The sequence below is a fragment of the Conger conger genome, chromosome 1 (genome assembly GCF_963514075.1).
Source record: "Conger conger chromosome 1, fConCon1.1, whole genome shotgun sequence".
In the NCBI taxonomy this organism is placed as follows: Eukaryota; Metazoa; Chordata; class Actinopteri; order Anguilliformes; family Congridae; genus Conger; species Conger conger.
In genome coordinates this window covers 87,647,606-87,674,658 of record NC_083760.1, presented here as the reverse complement: position 1 = coordinate 87,674,658, position 27,053 = coordinate 87,647,606, and the positions used below count along the sequence as shown (strand labels likewise).

The 27,053-nt window shown below is 48.0% G+C and overlaps 3 protein-coding genes across 3 annotated transcripts in view; 2 read left to right on the top strand and 1 right to left on the bottom strand.

Annotated features, from left to right (window-relative positions):
- pdia6 (protein disulfide isomerase family A, member 6) lies at window positions 1–10,008 on the top strand. Its single transcript, XM_061245030.1, has 13 exons — window positions 1–143; window positions 940–1,084; window positions 2,051–2,108; window positions 3,206–3,332; window positions 3,703–3,809; window positions 3,963–4,120; window positions 4,724–4,838; window positions 5,679–5,819; window positions 6,575–6,659; window positions 6,862–6,934; window positions 7,641–7,799; window positions 8,375–8,471; window positions 9,245–10,008. The coding sequence occupies exons 1-13, from the start codon at window positions 128–130 to the stop codon at window positions 9,311–9,313; spliced, it is 1,350 nt and encodes a 449-aa protein (XP_061101014.1). The 5' UTR covers window positions 1–127; the 3' UTR covers window positions 9,314–10,008.
- Window positions 10,009–11,144: 1,136 nt separating this feature from the next.
- atp6v1c2 (ATPase H+ transporting V1 subunit C2) lies at window positions 11,145–22,313 on the bottom strand. The gene is made up of 12 exons (XM_061217442.1): window positions 22,185–22,313; window positions 20,819–20,886; window positions 19,313–19,398; window positions 17,276–17,370; window positions 16,989–17,080; window positions 16,402–16,500; window positions 15,835–15,903; window positions 14,328–14,420; window positions 13,570–13,657; window positions 13,246–13,343; window positions 12,629–12,758; window positions 11,145–11,248 (listed from the first exon to the last, which is right to left on the bottom strand). The coding sequence occupies exons 1-12, from the start codon at window positions 22,311–22,313 to the stop codon at window positions 11,156–11,158; spliced, it is 1,140 nt and encodes a 379-aa protein (XP_061073426.1). The 3' UTR covers window positions 11,145–11,155.
- A 1,707-nt stretch (window positions 22,314–24,020) lies between these two features.
- The window catches only part of nol10 (nucleolar protein 10), a 24,872-nt gene continuing 21,839 nt past the window's right edge, over window positions 24,021–27,053 (top strand). The window contains exons 1-6 of the mRNA XM_061261866.1: window positions 24,021–24,303; window positions 24,738–24,783; window positions 24,878–24,976; window positions 25,367–25,444; window positions 26,404–26,441; window positions 26,892–27,028. Coding sequence (XP_061117850.1) covers window positions 24,238–24,303; window positions 24,738–24,783; window positions 24,878–24,976; window positions 25,367–25,444; window positions 26,404–26,441; window positions 26,892–27,028 — 464 coding nt within the window. The 5' untranslated portion in view covers window positions 24,021–24,237. The remainder of the gene's footprint in view (window positions 24,304–24,737; window positions 24,784–24,877; window positions 24,977–25,366; window positions 25,445–26,403; window positions 26,442–26,891; window positions 27,029–27,053) is intronic.

Here is a 27,053-nt window from a genome sequence, read left to right as displayed (position 1 = left end):
GGCCAATCAGCACAAGCCACGGCAAGGTTTGGTGTTCCTTTAGCGACTGTGCCCATTGCATGTGTCGTGGTTCTAAAGGTGTACCGTCGGTTCTTGGGCACAACGCTGTTGGAAATCAAGAGCGAGCATGAAGGGTTTATTAGGTAAGAAATAAAAAATCCCACCTTTTAAACATTTTTTTTTTTTTTTTTAGATAATATCTTAATGTTTATTTGCAAACAAACTATTCTAATTCTTTCTCTACCTAGCTAGCTTGCATGATATTGTTAATTGTTGTAACGTTAGCATCACCTTCTGAAAAATGATGAACCTGTTTAGCAGTGGCCTTATGATTATGTAGGAGTCCAGCTTCATTATTTCAAAATTTAGAGGAATATAGGCACATTATGGTAGCCATGGAGCTATCTATTTGGCTTCATTTGTTAGGTGGTCATGCAACAGTGGAAAACAAGTTGAATAGTGATGCCGGCTGGATATGACTAGCTTGCAGGCCGATGCTGTGTTTCTGTTTGTTTATCGCGTTTATCTAAGTTATTGGCTATATACTATAGCTATTAGGCTTCGCCCTGCAGTTGTTAAACTTCAGTGATAGTCAGCGAGGCACGTTGGGTTAGGTAATACAGCTGAATATCATCACATAATACGACGGGAGATACCATTAGCCAGTCTCGGATAGTATGGCAAGTTTATTTTCCACCATACCCATGTCATTATGCCTCTATATTTTACCTCTTGAGTAAGTGTTAGCTGCAGTTTAAAGTGCAATGATTTCGCTCACTTATTGAATCGTCTTGGTTTCGTAAGTTATGACGAACATCAGGCTACTTTGGAAAGTGTTCCTGTTGCCTGTTGCCTGTTTGACGTTAACTAGCCGAACTACTGCCGGCTGTTGTCCTCTCTCTGACCTAACGTCCTGTGTTCTTCCTTCCCGGTGTCCAGTCGGTACATTAGCGTGTACGTTAGTACTCACCGTGCGCGGGTTCTACTCCTCAAGCGACGACGTCGTGGAGCTCAACCCCTCCAACTTCAACCGCGAGGTTATACAGAGTGACAGTTTGTGGCTGATCGAGTTCTACGCGCCATGGTGAGTTTTTCGGCTGTGCGCTCCGAGATGTCCAGGTCCATAACGCGTACCAGAAAATACTGATCATCTAGGACCAGCCGCGTTTGAGGTTTTCGATCAACGTGGATAAGCCTATGGTCATGGTAAATCTGTCCCTGAATTGGCACGACTACTCTGAGACGTGTTGTGTTATATCGGCATCTTTGGCTCACAGTTTTCTTCCTGCCGTTATAGGTGCGGTGACCTCAATTTTCAGCCTAATCAGGCTGGCTTCCACTCGGAAAAAATAAAACGTACTGCATCTAGTACAATTGTATACGATATTAATTAACTGATAATATAAGTGTGTAATTTAGTGTATATCCCAATACCTACATGGAACTAAAGGATCTTGAGGTGCACATGCCTGGCAGTTTATTTTCTGATTGCATGAATTGAGTTATCTTAAAAAGACAAATGACGTTTGTTTTTGTTGTAGCAGCCCTGTAGCAAGTTGTTCTTGGTGTTTTGAAAACCGTCTAACCAAAATAACATGCATGCATCCAGCCATATAGAGATGTGAGCAGAGCATTTTCTAGAACAGTGGATACAGTCAGTCTGCATTGGTGCCAAAACTATTTCCCCATTGTTAAATTTCAGTTCATATGCCTACTAAGCCTACACAATGGATGTCTGTTTCACATACGGTTCATTGTAGTGTGGTCGCCTTGTTTCCTCAACGTCATTACATTACTGGCATTTGGCAGACGCTCTTATCCAGAGCGACGTACAGTTGATTAGGCTGAGCAGGAGACGGTCCTCCCCTGGAGCAATGCAGGGTTAAGGGCCTTGCTCAAGGGGATCTTAATTGTGGCTACGCCGGGATTAGAAGCACTGACCTTGCGTGTCCCAGTCATGTACCTTAACCACTACGGCACAGGCCGCCCCTGTTACTGTGTGCGTGGCGTCTGTAAACGTTGTTCGCTGACGGCGAGTTTGTTCCTGCAGGTGTGGTCACTGCCAGAGGCTGACGGAGGACTGGAAGAAAGTGGCCACCGCCTTAAAGGTAAACCGTGCCTGCATCAGGGTCAGGCCTGGGCCTGGGGCACTGACCCTTTGCCCAGGGGCAATTGTGTTTGCGGGTTTTTTTTTTTTTTTTTGCTTCCACCAATTACCCTGGCTAAAGGAGTTAATTGGCTGTACACGCAAACCCTAGTTCACCCTTCGATTAGGTCACAGTAAAACCGTAACGTATAGGGACACACGAACGGTCTTTCATGCATTGATGAGGAAATGTGGCTAAAATGTCAGCTGGTGTAAATGTTGGACCCAGTTAAGTTAATTCAGGCCAGTAGGTCGCTTGGAAACCCAGATACCGAAACGCTCATCGTTTCCCACCTCTGCTTTAGACACCAGCAAACACCATGCAATGGCTTTCTGCCAGACACCTGGAATAACCTCCCCCCCCCCCCACCCCCCTAAGATGGACGCATTGAAATGACTGTTGACTCTTGACTTTGTGGATTGCATGATGGTGATTGTAGCATTCATGTCGTGTAATCGTTGACATGAGTATAACCATATGGAGACGGTGACCGAGACTTCATTGTAACACTGAACTGGTTATAATATTGACACTACTGTGCGACTAATCACTGATGCAGCGTTGAGATGAAGAGAACGTAGACATTGACATGACTGTGAGCCCCAAAGGTGCCCTCGGACCTGCCAGTCATAATGTGTTATGTACTCTGAGAGTACAGTACAGAAGGACCGGAGAAGCCTACCCAGACCGACTATAGATGCCCCATTTTAAGACCCCTCTAAAAACATTCTACTTTGGGATGGGTTTTAAATTATTGTATCTTGCTGTACTTTTACTTTTGGTTTTAAAATCTACAAAATATATTGTTGTGGTATTTCATAGTGTTCATTTTGCTTTTCTGTTCTGTTCATCTTTCTTCATTTTATTGCTTTATTCTTGATTTATCGTGCCTTGCCTTTGTCTGTCTCCCCCACCGTGAAGCTCCTTGGGCTGCCGATTATTGCATGAAAGGTGCTATAGGAGTAGTTTTTTTGTTATTTACGGGCGGTGTGGTGATGAAATGCACGCGCGTGCGCAGCGTCGCGGTGACGATGACCGGCGTCTTGCTCGTCCCTCAGGGAGTGGTGAAGGTGGGCGCGGTGGACGCCGACCAGCACAAGTCACTCGGCAGCCAGTACGGCATCCGCGGCTTCCCCACCCTCAAGGTGTTTGGAGCCAATAAGAACAAGCCTGAGGATTACCAAGGTAACGTGGCCCCTGGGTCGTGCGCCGGGATGGTGGTGGTTGTAAACTTTCTTTTTTTTTTTCCTCGAACGCCTTTCTTTGTATTTGTCCGTCTTGTCTTTGCCACGCTTCTTCTCCCTGTCCTGGTGTCCCCAAGTGTGACTTTCTCGTATTGATGACCTACTTCCTGTCTTGTCCTGTGCTGTTTATGCCCCTCCCCCTGACTTCCTGTCTCTCTTCTTCTGGAACATCTGCCTCTCTCTTCTCGTGGAACATCTGCCTCTCTTCTCTGCCCCCCCGCCTCCTTCATTTCTTTCACTCTCACTCTCACTTTCTCTCTCCCTCTCTCTCTTCTCTGCCCCTCCCCCCTTAATTTCTCTCTCTCTCTCAGGTGCTCGCAGTAGCCAGGCCATCATCGACGGGGCCATGAATGCCGTGCGCTCTCTGGTGAAGGACCGGCTGGGTGGGAAAGCCGGAGGCTCCGACCAAGGCCGACAGGTGAGCTTCACCTGCGACCCCCCCCTCCGTTCCCCCTCCTGCCGGGCCGGGGGTGCGCGGTCCCGTTCTGACCGCGGCGGAACTGCGGTCGTTCGGCCGGTGGCTGTGCGCTGAGAGCGCGCCGTTGCGTGACCCTCCCCCGTGCGTTTACAGAGCGGAGGTGGCAGCAGCGGCGGAGGCGGAGGCGGTGGAGGAGGAAGTAAGAAGGACGTTGTGGAGCTGACGGACGACAACTTCGACAGCCTGGTCCTGAACAGCGACGACGCTTGGCTGGTGGAGTTCTTCGCTCCCTGGTGTGGCCACTGCAAGAAGTAAGCCCGCCGCGTCACAGCGCCACCTGTCTCGTTGCGCTGTTACTGCAGTCATCAGCCGTAACAAAACTGCTAATGATGTTTTTGGTGAATGTAGTCAATTTGGTCACCCCACGAGTCTCTATACGAGTCTTAATCTCATGAAGCGTATATCCTACTCTACTGAGAAGGGACATTTTAATAAAAAATAAACAAATCGATGAAAAAAAGAAAAAAATTGAAAATAAACAATGGTTCCCATTTGCCTGCAGCAACATGGTTGCCGGTAATCACCAGTTACAGTATGTCTAAACGAATTGCATAATGTTGTTGACTTCACAAAATATGTGGCAGTCCCTGAGAGGTTGCGAGTCAAATGCCGGTCATCAGGCTGTTTGGTAAGCTCGGGAACCACTGGGTCAAGATTCTTGAATTGCCACCAAAAAATGTTCTGCTGCATCTCAGGATGATGTATGGATAAACTGTTGTTCACTCAGTTGTAGATTAATCCGACGAGACAACGAAGCCGTTGCGTCCGTAGGATATCTGGCTGTGTGAAGTGGAGTGTATGGGTGGTTGTAGTGTGAGGATGGAGGAGGGTGTAATGGCCCGTTCCGCCCGCAGCCTGGAGCCGGAGTGGGCCGCTGCCGCCTCGGAGGTGAAGGAGCAGACCAAGGGGAAGGTCCGCCTGGGAGCCGTGGACGCCACCGTGCACCAGGGCCTGGCCAGCCGCTACGGGGTGAGGGCCCGACCGCGTTAGCGCTGGCGCTGAACACCGTGACGCGTGGTGGTTTAACACTGTTAGTGCTGACGCTGAACACCGTGACGTGTGGTAGTTTAACACTGTTAGCGCTGACACTGAACACCGTGACACGTGGTGGTTTAACACTGTTAGTGCTGACACTGAACACCGTGACACGTGGTGGTTTAACACTGTTAGTGCTGACACTGAACACAGCGACGCTTGGTGGTTTAACACTGTTAGTGCTGACACTCAACCTCAACACAGCGATGCTTGGTGGTTTAACACTGTTAGTGCTGACACTCAACCTCAACACAGCGACGCTTGGTGGTTTAACACTGTTAGTGCTGACACTCAACCTCAACACCGTGACGCGTGGTGGTTTAACACTGTTAGCGCTGACACTCAACACAGCGTCGCGTGGTGGTTTAACACCGTTAGTGCTGACACTGAACACCGCAATGCGTGGGGGATTAATGTTGTTAGCATTGACGCTGAACACAACGATGCATAGTGGTTTAACATTGTTAGTGTTGACACTGAACACAGCGACGCATGGCAGTTTACCATTGACTCTGTACACCGCGATGTGTTGCGGTATTTACATTACCCTATGACTTCTGCGACTGAACTAGGGGTGCCACAAAACGGTTCACAAGTTCAATTGTCGTTCGTGAGTGTCCGTTGACGTTTTGTATTGCAATATTATTATTATTGCATCTTGCCTCACAAAAAACTCTGGCCTTTCTCCCACACCCTTGCACTGAACATGGCTTTGCGTGAGGGAGAGGGCTTTTGAGCACGCGACCCTAACTACTGCACCACTGCTCCGTGCAGATCCGGGGATTCCCCACCATAAAGATCTTCCAGAAGGGCGAGGAGCCGGCGGACTACGAGGGTGGCCGGACCCGTTCCGACTTCGTGGCTCGAGCCCTGGACCTCTTCTCCGCCAACGCCCCCCCGCCGGAGCTGCTGGAGGTGAGAGGGGGACCCCCTGAGGGGTCTGGGGGTGCTGGGCTGATCCGACCTGAGCCAAATTATTATTATTTAGTCACGCTAGGACTCGGAAGCGTGCTGTCCTCTCGGGTCCTCTTCGCACTTGTTCCTGCGTTTGATCTGCACTTTATTGTACGTCGCTCTGGATATTTATTTTACGCACATTGTTGAGCTAAATAAATAAGATTATGCTCGAATTTGAGTGTGTATGTATATGTATTCTGATTTGTATGGAATGCATATATACATATGCTTATCAAAGCTTTGGTTGTAACAGCAATTTAATTGGCTTGTAAAAGTTCATTTTGAGGCGGCACGGATGGTGCAGTGGGTAGCACTGCCGCCTCACAGCAAGGAGGTCCTGGGCTCCTCTCTGTGCGGAGTTTGCATGTTCTCCCCGTGTCTGCGTGGGTTTCTTCCGGGTACTCCGGTTTCCTCCCACAGTCCAAAGACATGCAGGTTAGGCTGATTGGAGAGTCCAAATTGCCCGTGTGTGTGAGTGTGTGAGTGTGTGAGTGTGTGAGTGTGTGAGTGTGTGAGTGTGTGAGTGTGTGACTGAATGGTGTGTGTGCCCTGTGATGGACTGGCGACCTGTCCAGGGTGTATTCCTGCCTTTCGCCCAATGTATGCTGGGATAGGCTCCAGCCCCCCTGCGACCAGGTTCAGATAATGGATGGATGGAAGTTAATTCTGACTGGACCTGTGTTGCTGACCCTGGCCGTACCTGTCTCTCTCAGGTGTTAAACGAAGAGGTCCTGAAGACCACCTGTGAACACTACCAGCTGTGCATCATCGCTGTGCTCCCACATATTCTGGACACAGGTACTACTAAAATACTATTATTTTAAGCCACACCACGATATGCCATATTGTGTTATTCTCTTCTCTGCCCTCTGCCTTCTTTTTAAAAAAATTTTTATACTGTTATCAAATTTCCTATCGTGGAATTTCACTAGTAGTGGTATCAACAACCAACATTTTGTAACCAACCAACATAAGTAACGTCCCTAATTCCTGTTGACAGGTGCATCTGGCAGGAACGCTTACCTGGACGTGATGATGAAAATGGCTGACAAGTACAAAAAGAAGATGTGGGGGTGAGTCCAGCGGTGTGGGTCTGCTGGGGTCTGTACTGCAGTACTGACGTGCACTGGGGTCAGTCTGGAAGTCCCGCAGCAGAATTGAGGCATGTGAGGTTTGATGTTGGGTTTAGTAGCTCAAATGATTGAGCTGTATGTGGTCAGTAGCTCAAAGGCTAATCCCGTATGGGGTTAGTGTCTCAGGCTTAAGCTGTATGGGGTCAGTAGCTGTATGGGACTAGTGTCTCAGGCTTGAGCTCAGTAGCTGTATGGGACTAGTGTCTCAGGCTTGAGCTGTATGCGGTCAGTAGCTGTATGGGGTTTGTGCCTCAGGCTTGAGGTGTATGGGGTCAGTAGCTGAATGGGGTTTGTGCCTCAGGCTTGAGGTGTATGGGGTCAGTAGCTGAATGGGGTTTGTGCCTCAGGCGTGAGGTGTATGGGGTCAGTAGCTGTATGGGGTTAGTGCCTCAGGCTTGAGGTGTATGGGGTCAGTAGCTTTATGGAGTTAGTGTCTCAGGATTGAGCTGTATGGGGTCAGTAGCTCAAAGGCTTGAGCTGTATGGGGTCAGTAGCTGAATGGGGTTAGTGTCTCAGGATTGAGCTGTACGGGGTGTGTAGCTGGACGGGGTGTGTAGCTGGACGGGGTGTGTAGCTGTACGGGGTGTGTAGCTGTACGGGGTCAGTAGCTGTACGGGGTCAGTAACTTGTGTCTGTGACTCTGCAGATGGCTGTGGACGGAGGCCGGCGCTCAGATGGACCTGGAGAGCGCCCTGGGCATCGGTGGCTTCGGCTATCCCGCCATGGCCGCCATCAACGCCCGCAAGATGAAGTTCGCCCTGCTCAAAGGCTCCTTCAGCGACACCGGCATCCACGAGTTCCTCAGGTGGGCCGCTGCCTTCGCACACCAAACGCACGCAGGTTCGGTTCGTTGGGAGAGTCTTAAATCGCCCCTGGGTGTGCTCCTGCCCCGTTGCCCTTGACCAAGGCACTGGCCTCAGAACCCTGGTCCCCGGGCACTGCACTGGCTGCCCACTGCTCCTAAGTAACTAGGATGGGTCAAGTGCAGTGGATGCGTTTCATTGTCTTGGAAGGCAATGGACAATAACATTTGAATCTGAATCGGAATCTGTATGGGTGAATGGTCCACTGTGGGGGCTGACCAACAGGAAGTCCCTTGTGGCTTTGGGGAAAGGCATGATGGGACTTGAAGTCTCATGTCAAAATTGAGGTGTGGGCCTCTGTGTACACGTGCGTGTAATGATACAGAGGTCAATCAGGTATTCATTTTTGGGCATCCATAGGCAGCAGTTGTTGTGTTTTTGAAACTGAACAGACCGTGGAGACTTGACCGTTGAAGCTGACTCTCACTTTTTAAGGTCGCGGGATTTATGCAGTGAAAGTGTGGCAGGCACCATGGCGTTTCTCAGATTTTTAATATCCTTCATTTCCCCCCCTCAGGGACCTCTCGGTGGGGCGTGGCTCTACTGCGACCGTCGGGGGAGGGGTCCTGCCCAAAATCTACGCTGTGGAGCCCTGGGACGGCAAGGATGGAGAGGTGGGTACTGTGGGGGGCGATGCTTTCTTTTCATTAACAGTTGGGACCTAATATCAAGATGTGCCCTCTAGCGTAGTGGTTAAGGTAAATGACTGGGACTGCTGTATTGCTATTGACAATTGCTATTGTTGTATTCTAGCTGCCAACTGTGGTATGCTAGTTTGAAAGTTGATTGTACTCTTCAAGGGTTCTGAATTTCTGTATGTTTACACTAGGACTCGGAACTGTACTGTCCTCTCGGGTCCACTTTTGCACGTGTTCTTGTGTCTGATTTGCACTTTGTTGTACGTCGCTCTGGATAAGAGCGTCTGCTAAATGCCACGTAATGTAATGTGATGACACGGTACATCTTATTTCTGTTACTGCTCGACATGCTAACCTTGTTGCGGCTCCAGTCGGCAGTCGGGGGCTTCAGGCCTCGACTCTGCCATCAAAATTTCACAAACCCACCACTCTTCTTACTCTCAACATCTTGGGAAATGGTCTTGAATTTATATAGCGCCTTTTATCCAAAAGCGCTGTACAATCGATGCATCGTTCACGCACACTCGCGCACCTGCGGTGATTGGCTGCCGTGCAAGGCACCGACCAGCTCGTCAGGAGCATTTGGGGGGGGGTTAGGTGTCTTGCTCAGGGACATTGACTCACCGACCGAACCACCAGCCCTCCGACTGCCGGACGACCGCTCTTACCGCCTGAGCCAATGTCACCCCAATGTGATCCCATCTGGTTCTGTCTCTCACTCTCTCTCCGTGTCTCTCTTTCCCTCCCAGCTGCCCGTGGAGGATGACATCGACCTGAGCGATGTGGAGCTCGACGACCTGGAGAAGGACGAGTTGTGAGTCCGATGGGGTCGACCGACGGGGTCAGGGGTCAGGGGTCAAGCCCCCCCGCCCCATCCTGGCCGCACAGGCACCGTTTCAGCCCCCCCTCCCCTCCCATTTCTCCTCTCCTGTGGAAGAGGGGAAACCTGGACCGCTTTAGGTTTTTTTTTTTTTGGGTTTTGTTTGTTTGTTTCTGATTTTTTGATTTTATTTGTATTTTTATTTTAAGAACGAAAGAAGATAAATGCTCAAACAGCTTTGCTACCTTGTCTAGAAAGCAGGCGGGGCGTCCTATGTGCCGTGGGGGAGGGGGCTTCGACAGTGTCCAGTGGACCGGTTGGCCACAGCGGGTAGACGGGACGTGCCCCCACCCCTCTGCACGGGCTGAGCCAGTCGATCTGTCTGTGGGAAAAGATTTCGGACACATCCGGAGTCTCCGCCCACCCTCAAGACCTCTTCCCCCCCCCCCCCCCCCTTGTGAAATTGAACTGACTGACGACAATATCGCGGTTTTTTTTGTTTGTTTGTTTTTTCTGTTCACATCCTGCTGTGATTTAGCCGAGAAGTACAAGTCAATGTCATCCGTGTGCTTTCGCTGAGGGAGGAGGTAATAATAAAAATAATTGGTATTTGTCTTGTATATTATTTTTTCATACTCCGCTCTTAATTTTGAATGTGGGAATAAAATGTTTTTGGAAAAAAGAACAGAACAAGGACTGGTTTTTTTTTTTTTCCAAGGAAATATTAGGCCAAACCAAAGTTTTGTCACTCATAGTTAATGGGGCTATGATCGGCCACCTTGGCTCAAATTCTAGAGCCACAATGCCCGCTATTGCAAAATTACAGCATGTGAGAGCCATCAACACTCAATTTCTTGCATGTGTACTCCAGTCTAAATGTGGCACTGAAGAGAATGGGCAGTAGTCACGGAAACCGCAGTGTGTGCGTACATGTGGCAATTTCTAAAATGATGGCCACGGCAAGGTTCGAGATGGGGGCAATGATGAAAACGAACATATACAGAATAAAGTAGAAAATCGATTTTATTGCAATTTGCATCTTTATTTACAGCAGATGTGGGGAAAATCCAGGTTCAGAGAGTGAAAGTCCTCTCCTCTCCAGTGTGTTCTTCCATTCACCTGGATTTTGTTAAGCACAATTCCTCAGCCAGGAGGTAGAACTGATGGGTGAAATCAGCTGGCGGAGTTCATAGGTGGAGGACACACACACACACACACACGGCAGGACTTTTACTTTCTGACCCCTGCACTCTCCACCTCGGATTTACAGGAATTAAACACAGCACCCACATTCTCCCTCTGCCTTTTGGGCCCCCCCCCCCCCCTCTTGGGTCTTGGAACTATGATTTTGGGGCCTCTGGCGATGACAGAGACTGTCACTTTCTGTCCACTGCTCTCTGTCACTTCAGTTTGAATACCCAGGGGAAAAAAAGGTTTTCTTTTTCCACTAGATAGCAGATAAATGCCTCTGAATAATACCTCTGAATACAGTCTTAATGCAGCCTTGAGTTTATTGTGAAGTGGTGAGAGCCCCTGGTGTGATCTCCTATAGAAGGCTTTCTTGCACGCGCCCCCTCCCTAAACTATTCACCAAACGCCCAAACCCCTGCTGCAGTACAAACAGTACGAATGCTTCAAATATTATATACAGCACAAGCGTAACAATCTTACGTTGGAAAAGCACAATACTGTTTTATGAATTGCGACCGAGCACAATTTCTATCAGTTGAATCCGTTTAAAAATGGGTTTGCTCTGTGTCACCTGGGGGGGGGGGGCGTGGGGCGTGTGGGGGGGGGTCACTTGGAGGGGCGTCTGAGTTTCGGGGCGCTGGTGTGAGGCCTAGCCGGTCACCAGGTTGATGTTGATCTTGTAGAAGATGTAGGAGTAGTAGTCCTGCGGCGCCATGCTCATGTCGGGGATGTCCAACCCCGCCTGGCAGATAGGGGGAGACAAAGCACACGCTGTGCTTTTAAACTGCACACCCCGTACCACAGAAGCGACCAAACCTGAGGCGCTTTCCAATCACTTATGTTTCACTGTTGTTGTTTTTTTTCACGTTCCCTGTGTCCTTTCCTCGCTCCAAGCTTCACCCGTCGGGGGGAGGCAAGGAAAGGAAGGGAGAGAGGGGACGTGAGGAAAACGTGAATTGGGCAAATTGCTCCTTCAAACGTCAGTCAGTTACGGATGTGGCAGACGGGGAGAGGCGGATCTCACAGGTCGATCGTTTATACGTCAGAAAATAGTTCCGCACAGGATGCACTCCTTTCGGGGAGTTCAGAACTTCTACTTCCAGCTCCAAGGAGGAACATCTAACGGGTGGAAATGTCCTTAAACGTGGCGGAGCTCAACTGACTTCTAGGTCAGGAGCAAAGGACAAGTAAAAAGGTGGAAAATAAAGAGATTGGATTGAGCCCACTGTTTGCACTTCTTGGCTATGCCAATGATCCCCCCCCCCCCCCACACCCTCAGTCAATCAGTGAAGCTGTGAGAGGGGCTGGCCTTACGTCAGTGAAGCTGAGAGAGGGGCTGGCCTTACGTCAGTGAAGCTGAGAGAGAGGCTGGCCTTACGTCAGTGAAGCTGAGAGAGAGGCTGGCCTTACGTCAGTGAAGCTGAGAGAGGGGCTGGGCTTACGTCAGTGAAGCTGAGAGAGGGGCTGGCCTTATGTCAGTGAAGCTGAGAGAGGCTGGGCTTACGTCAGTGAAGCTGTGGGAGAGGGGCTGGCCTTACGTCAGTGAAGCTGTGGGAGAGGGGCTGGCCTTACGTCAGTGAAGCTGAGAGAGGGGCTGGCCTTACGTCAGTGAAGCTGAGAGAGAGGCTGGCCTTACATCAGTGAAGCTGAGAGAGGGGCTGGCCTTACGTCAGTGAAGCTGAGAGAGGGGCTGGGCTTACATCAGTGAAGCTGAGAGAGGGGCTGGCCTTACATCAGTGAAGCTGAGAGAGGGGCTGGCCTTACGTCAGTGAAGCTGTGGGAGAGGGGCTGGCCTTACGTCAGTGAAGCTGAGAGAGGGGCTGGGCTTACGTCAGTGAAGCTGAGAGAGAGGCTGGCCTTACGTCAGTGAAGCTGTGGGAGAGGGGCTGGCCTTACGTCAGTGAAGCTGAGAGAGGGGCTGGCCTTACGTCAGTGAAGCTGAGAGAGGGGCTGGGCTTACGTCAGTGAAGCTGAGAGAGAGGCTGGCCTTACGTCAGTGAAGCTGTGGGAGAGGGGCTGGCCTTACGTCAGTGAAGCTGAGAGAGGGGCTGGGCTTACGTCAGTGAAGCTGAGAGAGAGGCTGGCCTTACGTCAGTGAAGCTGTGGGAGGGGCTGGCCTTACGTCAGGTTTGCTGGCGGCGCCGGTGCAGTCCAGGTGGGCGTACAGAGAGTCCAGCAGCCCTCGCAGGTGCTGGCTCCGCTTCCTGTCCGGCTGCAGAAGAACGGTCTGGAAGTTCACAGGGAGGCCGTACCTGACCAATCGCAGACCGAGGATTAGCGCGGCTAGCCAATCACAGACAGAGGATTAGCACGGCTAGCCAATCGCAGATCGAGGATTAGCGCGGCTAGCCAATCGCAGACTGACGATTAGCACGGTTAGCCAATCACAGACAGAGGATTAGCACGGCTAGCCAATCACAGACCGAGGATTAGCACAGCTAACCAATGACAGGCCGAGGATTAGCACGGCTAACCAATCACAAAACATGGATTAGTACGGCTAACCAACCAGAGACCACAGATTCGCTTGGCAAACTAAACACAGACCACGGATTACCATAGCTAACCAATCACAGACCGTAGGTTAATGTGCCTGACCAATCGCAGACCACGGGTTAGTTTGTATAACCAATCACAAACCATGGATTGACACACCCGTCCAATCACAATCACCCGAATGTGAGCGTGCCTGACGCACGATGTGCATCGGCCAATGAGCGGCAGCCGGTGCGGAGTCACCTCAGCACGGATTCCACAAACACCCGCAGTGCCTTCAGGTGGATCCAGGCCATGAACACCTCGCTGAAGTTCACCTTGAGCCAGCGTACGAAGGTCCCCTGAGAGGAGGAAGAACACAGATTTAAGCAATACGGCACAGGATGCCCTACCCCTCTACCATGACCCTACCCAACTGACATGACTAACGTTCGCTAGCTAGCTCGATGCGATTACGAAGCTATTGAAAGGGGTTGAGACATACAGTAGGCAGCTAACGTTAGCTAGCTAGGTCGAGTAGCAGGGGAGAGTGCGTGTGGGATTGAGCCGGGATCCTTGCTCACTCACATACTGCTCCTTCTTATCTGTGTGGAGCCTGGTCATTTCCTCTCCCTGCTTCTCTGACTCCTCGAAGCTGAACTCTCGCACCGTGAACCTGCAACACAGTTTGGTCACCTATTATATTTTCGTAAGTACACACGCGGTATCGGCTGAGTGGCTGCAAATCCATTTCTATAACGATTAACTATGGAGACAAAGTGAGACTGGAATTATAGGATTATATAATTAGTTTTGAGATATCAAGATTTGGGATTAGAATCTATGTTTGTTTTTTGTTTAAGTGAAAGGTGTTGACATAGAGCAGGGGTATCAAACTCCAGTCCTGGAGGGCTGCAGTGTGTGCTGGCATTTGTGGTTTCCTTTCAATAAGCAGCCAGTTAAGGCCTTGAGAACAAGGTGTGTGGACTCTTTAGCCAATGAAAGGTTTTAGAAATTCATCTCTCGTGCTGACGCACACCAAAAACCAGCAGACACTGCGGCCCTCCAGGACTGGAGTTTGACACCCCTGGTATAGAGTGAGAAAAAACATTAGCAAGGTTCCTATGTTAATATGTTTTTGACAAAAACTATAGACATAGGACACATAGAACCTCATAATTGTAAGCTTGAGAAAGGTTGAACTGGCCAGTTGGGTTTTACTAACTCAGTAATCTTGCTTCGTGATACAGGCCCCAGGCCACTCCCCAGTGAAAACTAGGCCTTGGTTGATGAAATCCTTTGCTCTCCTGCATTTTTAATGCTTTTCGACGTTGGCAGGGCCTTACTTGTTCCGTCTGGCCTGGGCTTTGAAGTCGCTGACGGCCTTCTTGAAGAGGGTGACAGTGAAAATCCCTCCCTCCGACTCCTCCAGTAACTTCCTGTGGTGTATCGACAGACAGACACACTGTCAACTGTCACCTCCAGTGGTGTCTCTATGAGCTCAGAATTGATGAGGCTCTTTAAACTAATCACTGATCTCTGTTTTCTTTCATTTTCATTGATGAGCGAGCATGCCAATGATCTGACTCAATCAATCGGAAATTAACACGCGGCCTTTTCACGTCGTGTTGAATGATAAACACAATTTACAATTTAATCTGTTTAATCTGTTTTAATCACTAAGCAGTGGCAGAGACTTCCCCTGATTTTCCTTGAGTATCAATTCACAAAATACTCCATCAGTACCATCAGATATAGCCAGCTCTCCCCAATTAGGCAGTTTAGTAGCATATGGCTTATGCATTAAGGATTTGTGGTCATTTCAAGCTGGTCATTGCTGGATTTTGCACCAGGGATGTAAGATAAGATAAGATAAGATATCCTTTATTGAACCCTGTGGGTTAATTTGTCCTCTGCATTTGACCCATTCTGATTCAAACCACTGACGTTGTGGCTCCCAGTCATGTACCTTAACCACTACGCTACAAGCCGCCCCCCTATGTGCACTAAAGTGAAACTAAGCTACGTGTCTGGCTCTTCTGAGGTGGTTAGAGTTTGCCTGCTCTGCCCTGGCCCCCTGGCACAGAGACAGGAGAGGGACTGTCAGGCTGTCAGGCGCGTTCACTGCCACCGTGTTTGCCAGGACCGGCCGCAGCCTCGCCTCACTCTCGCCTCCTTTCTCAGGGGTAACCTTACACCGCCGGGGAGAATGACCGCCGCCGCACGCAGACCAAGCGGTTGGCCTACACGTGTCCGTATCTGTTCAGGGTGACCCCTGAACCGGCCTGACCCGATCGAACCGTTTGGGACCCGTTTGGGCTTGACTGTACCGTACAGGTGGAACGGTCACCCCTGAAGTCCTGACTGTATGTGATTAGAGGTACCACAGTGCTTATCAAATTCACAAATGTGAATGACATGTGAATCTCAGGAAATAAATGTATCATAAGTATAGCTTTATGCCCTGCAATGGACTGGCGACCTGTCCAGGGTGTATTCCTGCTTTTCACCCAATGTATGCTGGGATAGGCTCCAGCCCCCTTGCGACCCTGTTTAGGATAAGCGGGTTAGGATAATGAATGAATGAATGAGTATAGCTTTATTCTTGTTTTTGCTATCTAATAAGGAGACATTGCATTTCGTTTATTTTTGTCCTTGTCACTGTTAGCTGGTTCGATGGCAGTGTTGGCATACTGCAAGTCACTGTTAGACTGATCTATGTCTTTGTATCTCACACACGTGGATCTACTGTATATACAATGATGGTGGGGGTCCTTTGGCTGCCTGTGAGCTTGGGTGGGGGGGTCCCTGGATCAGAAAAGGTTGAAAAGCCCTGCACTGAAGAGATCTCACCTGCTGGAACGAGGAACCACAAACTCAGTGAGGGACTCGTAGGTCTTCTCCCACAAAGCAAAGTTCTCCCTGTCAGGAAGACGCATGGACAGAGAGACAGCCAGTAATCACATGGGTTTTCTCATGGGAGTTTATATTAACTTCACCCATTATACCATGAAAAATGTTCAAAAAACCATGTTTCCCAAGTGCAAAGCACATGTATGCCACCATATTGCCTAGGTTATTTTAACATGTTAAAACTCAAGTGAAGCTCATGGATTTTTTCAAAAGTCAGTGTTCCAGAACTCCACAGCATTCAATTGCCAGCGGTGATTGTTACATCAGCACGAGAATGTTCAGTTAAGAACCTTCTAGTCACATATTTGTGATCTCACATCTGAAAGGATTAAGGTAATTTCTTATCCCCTGTTTCATGAACCAGAGTGACTGCACAGAGTAACTGCTGGAAGGCCTGCTGGCGTTAATCTCAGCCGTGGTTTTGGGGAATTCCGGTCCTGTCCGACACGGGACCAGGTCTCACCAGGTGTGGCAAGCCCCACGTCAGACGACCTGACCATCCCTCACCTGGACACCACCACCAGCAGCGTGGTCAGGTACTCCGAGCCGAGCACCAGGTCCTCTCTCTTCACCACATCTGTCAGCGTGCGCGTATGAAGATTCCCCCTGAGAGATAGGAAGCAGATATAGTTACCCTGCTGCTATGGCAACCATTTACTGTCAACCGTGACACACAGCTTACCATACATCAATATGCAATCGATATGACCAACCGGCACATGACAGGGCAGTCATTTCTACAAAGTGTTCACGCTACAATCAAAGGATCACTTTATGATACTGTAATTACTCATTTATTACACACTTTTGCTGGTGGTTAGTATCGTTCTGAAAAATAGTGTGGTGAGCAGTTGAAAATGTCACAATTATAATTTGGAGCAGAGAACACCAGAATACAAGATGGAACCCTGAACAGAGAACGCAGAATGTGTAATAGAATGTGGAACACAGAACAGAGAACATGTGACTCTATGACACAATAGAGTGTGGAATACAGAGTCACTGTCATACACGGGTGTATTAGCGTGTGTAATATGAGACAGGGAGAAAAAGGTCAGCGATCAGAGATGAAAGGGGGCAGGGGACACACTCACTCTGTCCTGTGCTCTATGGTCTGCAGGCTGGACTTCACATTACTGTAGGCAGCGGATCGAGACTTCAGATCTGTTTCTGTCTGGAATACTTGCTGAGACACGCACACACACACACACACACACGCACATGCACACACATGCGCACGCGCACACACAAACAGACACACAAACAAATTGCATTTACCCTTAGCCTGAACTCTACTGGCAGTACAAGGCATAGGTAAAACTGATTTTTGCACAGATGGATAGTTAAGCACGGTTGTCAGATGAGGAAGAGAGGGCGTTACCTTGGAGATGACCTCTGTCAGCGTTCTGAGGGGAAGGCTGGTGGAGTACTTGCCTCTGTCCCATTGGAAGTGTGTCACGTAACTGGCCAGATCCACTGGGAGAAGGATCACATGACCACATCACTGGAGGAATTAACTGCAATGCAACACTGTGTACACACACTAGCACACAATCCCAAAACATAGCACACGCTCAGCAAACATCACACATGCATGCACGCATGCACACACCCACACACACACACACACACACACAGAACTGCATGCACGCACACACACACACACCTGCATGCACGCGCACACACACAAACACACACCTGCATGCACGCGCACACACACAAACACACACACACACACACACACCTGCATGCACGCGCACACACACACACACACACACACATGGCCACAGCATCACAGGACGAATGAACAGCAATGCAACACTGCGTAGCATACACTATCACACAATCCCAAAACAAAGCACACGCTCACCAAACATCACACATGCATGCACACACACACACACACACACACAGACCTGCATGCACACACACACACACACACACAGACCTGCATGCACACACACACACACACACACACACAGACCTGCATGCACATACACACACACACACACACACACACACACACAGACCTGCATGCACACACACACACACACACACACAGACCTGCATGCACACACACACACACACACACAGACCTGCATGCACACACACACACACACACACACACACACAGACCTGCATGCACGCAGGCACACACAAACACACACACACACACACACACACACACAGACATGCATGCACACACATACACACACACAGACCTGCATGCACGCACGCACACACAAACACACACACACACACACACACACAGACATGCATGCACACACATATGACGCACATATGATATAGTATGTGACATGAGTAATGCCATGTGACGCACATACTGCGTCTCATACAGCATAAAACAGCAGAACACACACTCGCAATAAAATTCAATACAAACACAATGCACAAACACAAACACAAAATCTCTGCACGCGCATGCAGGTAAGATAACCATAATGTGAGCCAAGCTACCCAGCAGGCCCTGGAAGTAGGCTTTAGCAGCTGACTGGGCACGTTTCGGCTGAGTCTTTGATTCTGACGGGGGAAAAGTTCACACAAACTGTCATTGTCCACCAGCTCCACTGAAGCAGGCTAAAATGGTACATGGTTGGCATTTATATAGCGCCTTTATCCAAAGCGCTGTACAATTGATGCTTCTCATTCACCCATTCATACACACACTCACACACCAAGAGTGATTGGCTGCCATGCAAGGCACCAACCAGCTCATCAGGATTATTTGGGGGTTAGGTGTCTTGCTCAGGGACACTTCGACACACCCAGGGCGGGGGATTGAACCGGCAACCCTCCGACTGCCAGACAACTGCTCTTACCGCTGGAGCCAATGTCGCTCCCAAAGTGTTAATCAATGTTTAATATGGTGAAACGGACTGCATTTATATAGCGCCTTTATCTAAAGTGTCTTCATAACTAATGCCTCTCCCTCGCCCATTCATTACATTACATTACATTATTGGCATTTGGCAGACGCTCTTATCCAGAGCGACGTACAGTTGATTAGACTAAGCAGGAGACAATCCTCCCCTGGAGCAATGGAGGGTTAAGGGCCTTGCTCAAGGGCCCAACGGCTGTGCGGATCTTATTGTGCCTACACCGGGATTGAACCACCGACCTTGCGGGTCCCAGTCATGTACCTTAACCACTACGCTACAGGCCATTCACACACACCAACGGCGATGGGCTGCCATGCAAGGCACCGACCAGCAACTGGGGGTTAGGTGTCTTGCTCAGGGACACTGTGACACACCCAGGGCGGGATCAAACCTTTCTTCCAGAAGCAGTTTGGATTTGTGTGCTAGGCAGGGTCAGGCCGATACAGTGGGTGCAATCGCTCTTTAACGAACAGTCATTTCCCAGCCTCCTGTTGGTCGGTTGGTTCATCGTGGCTTACCTCCATTGGCCAGCGCATTCTCCTGCACTTTGTCTTTGGAGTGCTCCATCACCTCCAACATGCACTGGGCTGTCCTCTGAATGACACTGGGATAGAAGCAGGTGGAGGGAGAGAGAGAGAGAGAGAGAGAGAGAGAGAGGGGAGAGAATGGGGTGAGAGACAGATTTTTCGTGTTTTTAACTTTTCTTATCGTCCTGGAGCAGTCGATTTGTGTACCATACCGATTCAATGGCTATTTTGTTTTGAGTCTATCTGCTATTTTTCTAAACGTGCGGGCCTTAAACTTCAAATGGCACAGTAATATATACACGAGCACAGCGTAAAACAGCAGCCGGGCCGAACACGTTTTCACAGGGAAAGCGAAGGTTTCTCCTGATCACAGGGAAATGCGGCACACCGGATATCTCCAGCCCTGGATTGTTCTAATGAGGAAATCAACACTATAATGGGGCCTGACCTGACACTGGTCTGCTCTTTTCTCTCCTCCCCCCTCTCCTCCCTCCTCTCCTCTCCTTCCTGCAAATGAATCTAAGAAACCCGCCACGCAACCCCCGTGTATCAATTACAAGTGACTGCTGGCTGGGCACACTAAACCAGAGCTGTACAGCCAAGTCTATTTGGTTTACCCAGAGTATATACTCTATGGTCCTGACAATCTACCCACACAGACATCTATGGTCCGGTCACTTTTTCTGCGTCAATTCACCAATCTGCTTTGATCTATTTGGAATAGGATAGTGGCCCGCTTATCTGATAATAATAATAATAATAATAATAATAATAATTTAGTTATTTTTTTTATCCAAAGTGACTTACAGTTGATTAGACCAATCCTTCTTGGAGCAATGCAGGGTTAAGGGCCTTTGCTCAAGGGCCCAACAGCTGTGCGGCTCTTATTGTGGCCACACTGGGGCTTGACCCTCCAACCTTCCGGGTCCCAGTCACACACCTTAGTCATTAGGCTACATGCTGGTCCCAGTCACACACCTTAGTCATTAGGCTACATGCTGCCCCTCTTACTAGTGTCTGTCTGCACTTGTGTTTTTCCCTTTGTCTCAGTTCCGCCATCTACAGTTTTGTTTTTCTATGGTCTGTAAGGAAAAGGTACTCACTCAAAACAGACACATTTTGTTTTACTTTCAACATCGTCTGTGTGAAGAACACACACCTTTGTAACACACATGACAAGTGTGTATAAGTAGACTTTGACACAAAACACAAAATCTGTCTAAAGTAACACAAAAGTAGCAACACATAACGTATGCTGAATGTTAATACATCCTTTTAGAAAAATGTAGCGGTGATATTATTACTTACAATGGGCTTAAAAGAAGAGGGGAGGGATGATGAAGATGAGGAAGAGCAGTGTCATGGTGAGTCTGTATTTGCAAGCTACCAAATGTCCATGAGGACCAATGCCTGTTCACCCGGCACAAGGCTCACAGACCAGGAAAGGGGCGGGCAAACACCACAAATCCAGTTTTATCACAAATCACCGTGTCTTACCTCTCTGTGTAGGCATCCAGCCTGCTGAGGTCGTCAGAGACACTCAGTAGGACATCCAGAGTGCCCACCTGCCGGGACACGGGCACACCAGTGAGTGACCGTAGATTTAGATAAATCCACCAAAAACTGAAGAATTTGGGACAGACACTTTAGAAGGCCAGAGGAAGTGTCTCCTTAAAGGATGCAGCTTGGGGGGAAGAAACATGAGGATGCGACTTCATTAGCGGAGGCAACCGAACACCCTGCATCTGAAAGAGCATCCCGCAGACCAGGGTCGCTGTCAAGGGGGTACAACCAGGCATTTTGTCCTGGAGGAGGAGGGAGGGGGAGGGGGCAATGGTGGTAAATATGGCTGTTCCAGGCCTGGGAATAATATAATTATATAATATTACAATAATACGAGACTCCTCACCCAGACAACCTCACTAGGACTTAAATAAGTGACAGTGGAGCACATTTTCCTGGTTGTAGAGCACCTAATTCGTCCTCGTTTTCTACGAACTGGCTTGTAGCGCCTCAGGTATTTTCCTTTCTGCAGTACTGCGTATTTGATCCTCTCAAATTCTGGCCTGATCTTGCATCTGGGTGGCTGTTGGTTCAAATCCCCACTGGGAACGGAAGGCCAGCCAACCACCAGGCAAAAGATTTGATTAGAACATAGGCTGGATGTTCACAGGGCTAGTTATTATGCACTTCATCCTGGTCAGCTGGAGAATCCGCCTAGAAAATAAACATCTACTTCCTATTACAGTTCTTAAAAGGCAAACAGAAGGTGCTGGCTTTTCATTCTCGCACGTTTTCGAGTTCCAAAATCCTGTTTGGTCGGACCCTTTTCTAAACTTCCCTTTTTTTAGCTTCAACTTCATCTAAATAATTGGGGGCCAGTTTCACATACACATATTAAGCTTAGTCATGGACTAAACTGAGTTGAATCTCCATTCAAAATGCAATTTAGTCTATGACTGGGCTTAGTCAGTGTCTTTGAAAGTGACTGTGGCAGTGTAACGTAATGGTCAAAGGGAACTGGGGTTGAAATTGCACCACGTGAAGAGGGGGTGGCTCTGGATGCCCAAACACCTGGGCCTTCTGCCCCAACTGCCCCAACTGCCCCAATGATTTTATGTTTGATCATTATTGTTGCTATCGTTAATTTTCATTCATTCATTTTGGCAAAAACAAAATCGGCATAACTGGTCGTCGTCAAACAGTTTTTCTAAGTTGGTGTAGCCTTTCCACACTTTGAGCACCCGCCCCTCAAAAGGTCCCTGGCTGTGCGTTTGCGCATTCCCAGGTGGGTTACAGCCGTTGTGCCCTTTGGAAAATTGCTTCAGGAATTGCCTCGTCCAGCTGTGTTGACGGATCGTACCTTCAGCTCGGGAATGGGGAACCTGAAGACGGAGGCCAGTCTGGTCTTGGACGCAGCGCGGTTCAGCTTCTCCAGCGACTGTAGGCTGACCTTATCCAGGGGGACCGAGATCACCCAGAACTCTGACATAATGCCCCCCCCCCCCTCCCCTCTCCAATCCCTTGCTCAATCACTTCCACTAAAGCCTGAGAATAATAGGTTGAGAAGAAAAAAAAAAGTGTTGTTGTGGTCACGATTTTACTACCATTTTACCTTGAATTAAATTGAGACATTGTTCAAGTTTCTGGTTTAGTTTATCCATATGATTATGCAGGAAAACCTAAAGTTGGGAACAACGCATTTCCAATGACTGCACTGCTAATGAATCCCTGTTGAAAATTCTAATTTAAAGCAGCAAAGCTGTGTTTTCAACACTTTTAGCTGGCCAACCAATATAGTCAGCTTGCCCAAGAGTTGACCACCAGTTTACTCTACCAGCTTAACTAGTTGCAATTTTTTAACAGGGATAGAATCAAATTTAGTTTAAGTTTTCAGTTTATCACATTAATTCTAACCTCACAGATAGAATTATTGAGTGTATTCCAAGGAAATTCGTCCTCATAAGAGAGTAATAAAAAAAACTACCGATATTACATACAGTATATATCGCTTATAAACACAGATAATTGACGTAATGGAAATGAACATAATTTAATGGGTCAATTATAAAGTAATGAGAGCAACAGTACACCTGCGTTACATGGTCAGGTCAGTTCACTTTACCAATCAGTTTCAACAGGAGAATTTGCGAACACAGCGACAACTTTGTATTACTGTGCAAATATGACTCTACTTCAAACACTGTACCGAACCACGAATAGTCATTAGATTACCGGAACTATTGCCATAATGCATCTATAAAAACTAACATATATCGAACTTTCCATGCTCACCTTCTAGTGAAATTGTCCATTCTTTCGAGTGTCCACTAACTTGCGAGTCTGCATTGAATTATTGCACCTCCACGGTAGACGGCAAGCTCCCTTTCAAGGTGTAAAACCCGTTTCCTACAAACCAAAACCACAGCGGGTATCCATCAGTGCAGTCTGTAGTGGAAAAACAAGCACGGACTGCAGCCCGCTAAGATCAAGCGAACAGGTAGGCTATAATGTGTACAGGTGTATTAGCATATTGCGACTGCTCCTTCGTCCTCTTCTCGGATACCCTCTTCCACTTGACAATGATACCTCTTCTGAGAAACGGACATGGGCGTACAGGCTGCGTTATACACACCTTTTAAGCATGTATTTAAGCTTATAGCGTGTCTGTTTTGGTGAACATACAGGATGCCAGCGTGGCCACCTTTTAATTGCAGTTGAATTTAAATTGTGTGTAGGTAGATCTAAATGATGAGAATTCAAGAAGTAATATTTCAATTTCAAAATTCCCTGCCGCATATTTATTTATTTATTTATTCATTCATATTTATTTATGTTGAATAACATGTTTTGTCAATAATTGTTTAGGCTATTATTTATTATTCACAATCATTGAGGCCACAGCACTCATGCGCGCCTGACATTGTTGTAGAAACATTTTCAAAACTATGAATCACGTATCAACTATCACAACCCGTTCAATCCAATTCATTTTAGTTCCTATTGCAAAATGGAAGCATAACATTTTATATCTCTGACTGCAACTGCTATAAATAATTGCAAATAGCCTATTGTGGAAATATGAGCGCTAACAGTTAATTAAGGTTAATGTTTCCATCTTTATTTTAATTGTAGTAGAAGTCGTCGAATATGTGCTTCTTTTTTAAACAAGTTTTTCATTTGGCCTACGAAGTCAACGTCTAAGTGAACGTGCTAGGGAACCTTACTGTTCCACAGTACGGTTCCCACACGGAACGTACTAACTGGTGGACCGCTTTCGCTCATGCTTTGCCCAGGATGGAATGCAAACTACAGTACCAGAGAAACGTGGAGTAGAACTCATCGCTGGGTTGTCAGCTAAACCTAATGTCACTTGACTTTATTATGATTGAGAGGTTAGGGTGACCATAGTAAAAATGCAGGTATCCAGCGTGAACGACGTGAAGATATACAATTTAAGCCACGGAAAATCTCTACCAGAGGTAATTAACTTGATAACCTGTCTTGTTTGCTTGCTAGCTAGCTAATTGCTAGTACCAACATTACTAGCCCACGACCGATAAGTTTGCCCAAGCCTACCCTAGTTAAATATGCTATAAAAGAAATTGCTTCCTGTCATGGTCTTGAAATAACGTACCTGATAACATCATACTGTTCAAAATAATGGCATGATGCTGCTATCAAAACAGTTGTCCAGTATAACATAAATTAGCTAGATGGCTAACAAGCTGCAAGTGTTTTTGTGTAGTTAGTAACTTTGCAGAACGCTTTAGCAGACGGGTGTCATACATGTACGGTAATAACAACTGAGTCTGTTGCTTGTCGTCCCTGGTACTCTGGTACCTGGAGGCGGTGGCGTAGCTTAATTAGTCGTTCAGCTGAAGTAAATGTAAACACTCTCATTTCTTATTCCCAGTGGCTTTCTGACAGGAAGAAAAGGGCTTTACAGAAGCAAGATGCGGGTGAGTATCGTTGGCGAAAGATTATTGTTAGCCAGGTTGCTTGTCGCTTGTTTTTGATTTGCTGAGCCACCCCCTGCCCCGATCCGTTCCTCAGACGTCCAGCGCAGGATCGAGCTTATCCAGGATTTCGACATGCCGACAGTGTGCACCTCCATAAAGGTGTCCCGGGATGGCCAGTATATTCTGGCCGCAGGTGAGGAGCTGAATGATCCGGAGGATGAGAACGGTTAAAATGGTTTTAGAGTTTCTTGTCTGTTTGTGCTCCATGTTCGCTGGCATCTTTTCATTTCTGTGTCCTCAGTGTGTTAGTATCACTGCAAGACAGTTAACTTTGACTCTTCTACTTTATTTTCATTGTTAAGCCTTTTTAGGTGTAAGATCACATATGATTAGAATGTTAATTGAACATTGTAATGCTGATGTAACAATGACTACTAGCAATCAGTCGAGATCCAGGACACTGACCTGAAATTATATATATATATATATATATATATATATATATATATACTCTTCAAGTGTTAAACCTGATGAACCTGAGACCTTGTCAATCAAGATTGATCTTGAGTTGTCATACTTTCAGGCACCTACAAACCCAGAATTCGATGTTACGACACCTACCAGCTGTCCCTGAAGTTTGAAAGATGTCTGGATTCTGATGGTAGGTGGCAAACACAAATGTTTTATTGAACTCAAATCTCATATCAGTATAAGTTTAATTGTACGCAGAGGTATATGTTATTTTGTCTGTAGTCTCATAGTGGCTTTGTGTAGGGATGTGTTGGTGCTCTTTAGAGATTTGGTTGTATCGTATGCAGAGCTATAGGTGATGTTGTCTAGTCTCATAGTTGGGACTCTTTAGAGATTAGGTTATGCTGTCTGTAGTCTCATATTGGCTTTGTGCAGGGATGAGTATGCACTCCTTAGAGTTTAGGTTGTATTGTACGGAGAGGTATCGGGTGTCATAGTGGCTTTATGTAGGGACGAGTGGGCTCTCTTTAGGGCTTAGGTTGTATTGGTATAGGTGTAGGTGAGGTCCTCTGTATGTGCTGAATGGGAACAGGATCTGGTCCTCTCGGCTGCAGTGTCGGGTGTTCACGGCTGCTCTCTGTTGACCTGACTAATGAAAGCTCAGGAGGGCCAGGGATTTAATACGCCGATTAATTTTTAACGACCGTGTCGCCCCGTGTCGCCCACACAGGCTCGGGTAACACAACACATGTGCCATGTTTGTCATGCAGAAACCATGTCTAATTCCACTCGAGCTGGGAGCGTTGGATATTAAACGTCGAGCTGTTTGTTTGGTCATATTTGTGTTTTCTTGCAAAATGTGGGAAATAATGAAGTGCCTTTGAAAGGGACAGGGATCTATAATTTTGCCCCTGGAGGGGCTGCATGTGTCCTGTTGGTTTTTGTTTTCGCCTTAAAATGACAAAAGTCTGACCCAGGAAATCAGGGGTTTACTGTGCAATCAGCTGCTTTAACTGGCCAGATATGTGCTGAGGAACTACATTACCCAGCAGCCCCTGTGGCTCTCCCGGACCAGGAGACCCCTGCCCCCGTGGGTGGGTATGGCAGCCTTGTAGTCCTAACCCCTCCATGTGTTTGGTTTCTCCGCAGTTGTGGCATTCGACATCCTCTCCGATGACTACTCCAAGGTGAGTGCGTGCCCCAGCGTGGGCGAAATGTGTGGCCTGTATTCAGCCAACTTCTGCCCTTAACACCTGAACCTAAAAAATTAAATTCAGTGATCACACACAGCTGACTGGTTTGTGGAGATAAAGTGCAACATTTGTAATTTGAGGATAGTACTGATTCAGTCCAGGCCTTAAAGGACCCCTGAAGAGTGTGTGTGTGTGTGTGTGTGTGTGTGTGTGTGTGTGTGTGTGTGTGTGTGTGTGTGTGTGAGTGTGTGTGTGTGTGTGTGTGTGTGTGTGTGTGTGTGTGTGTGTGTGTGTGTGTGTGTGTGTGTGAGTGTGAGTGTGTGTGTGTGTGTGAGTGTGAGTGTGAGTGTGAGTGTGAGTGTGAGTGTGAGTGTGAGTGTGAGTGTGAGTGTGTGTGTGTGTGTGCCTGTCTGTCTTCATCTGCGTCTGTGTTCGCATGCACAGCTGGTGTTTCTTCACTGCGATCGCTACGTGGAGTTCCACTCCCAGCACGGCCACTACTACAAAACCCGCATTCCCAAGTTCGGCCGGGACTTCTCCTACCACTATCCCTCCTGTGACCTGTACTTCGTGGGTGCCAGGTGAGAGCCCAGTCACGTGAGGCCG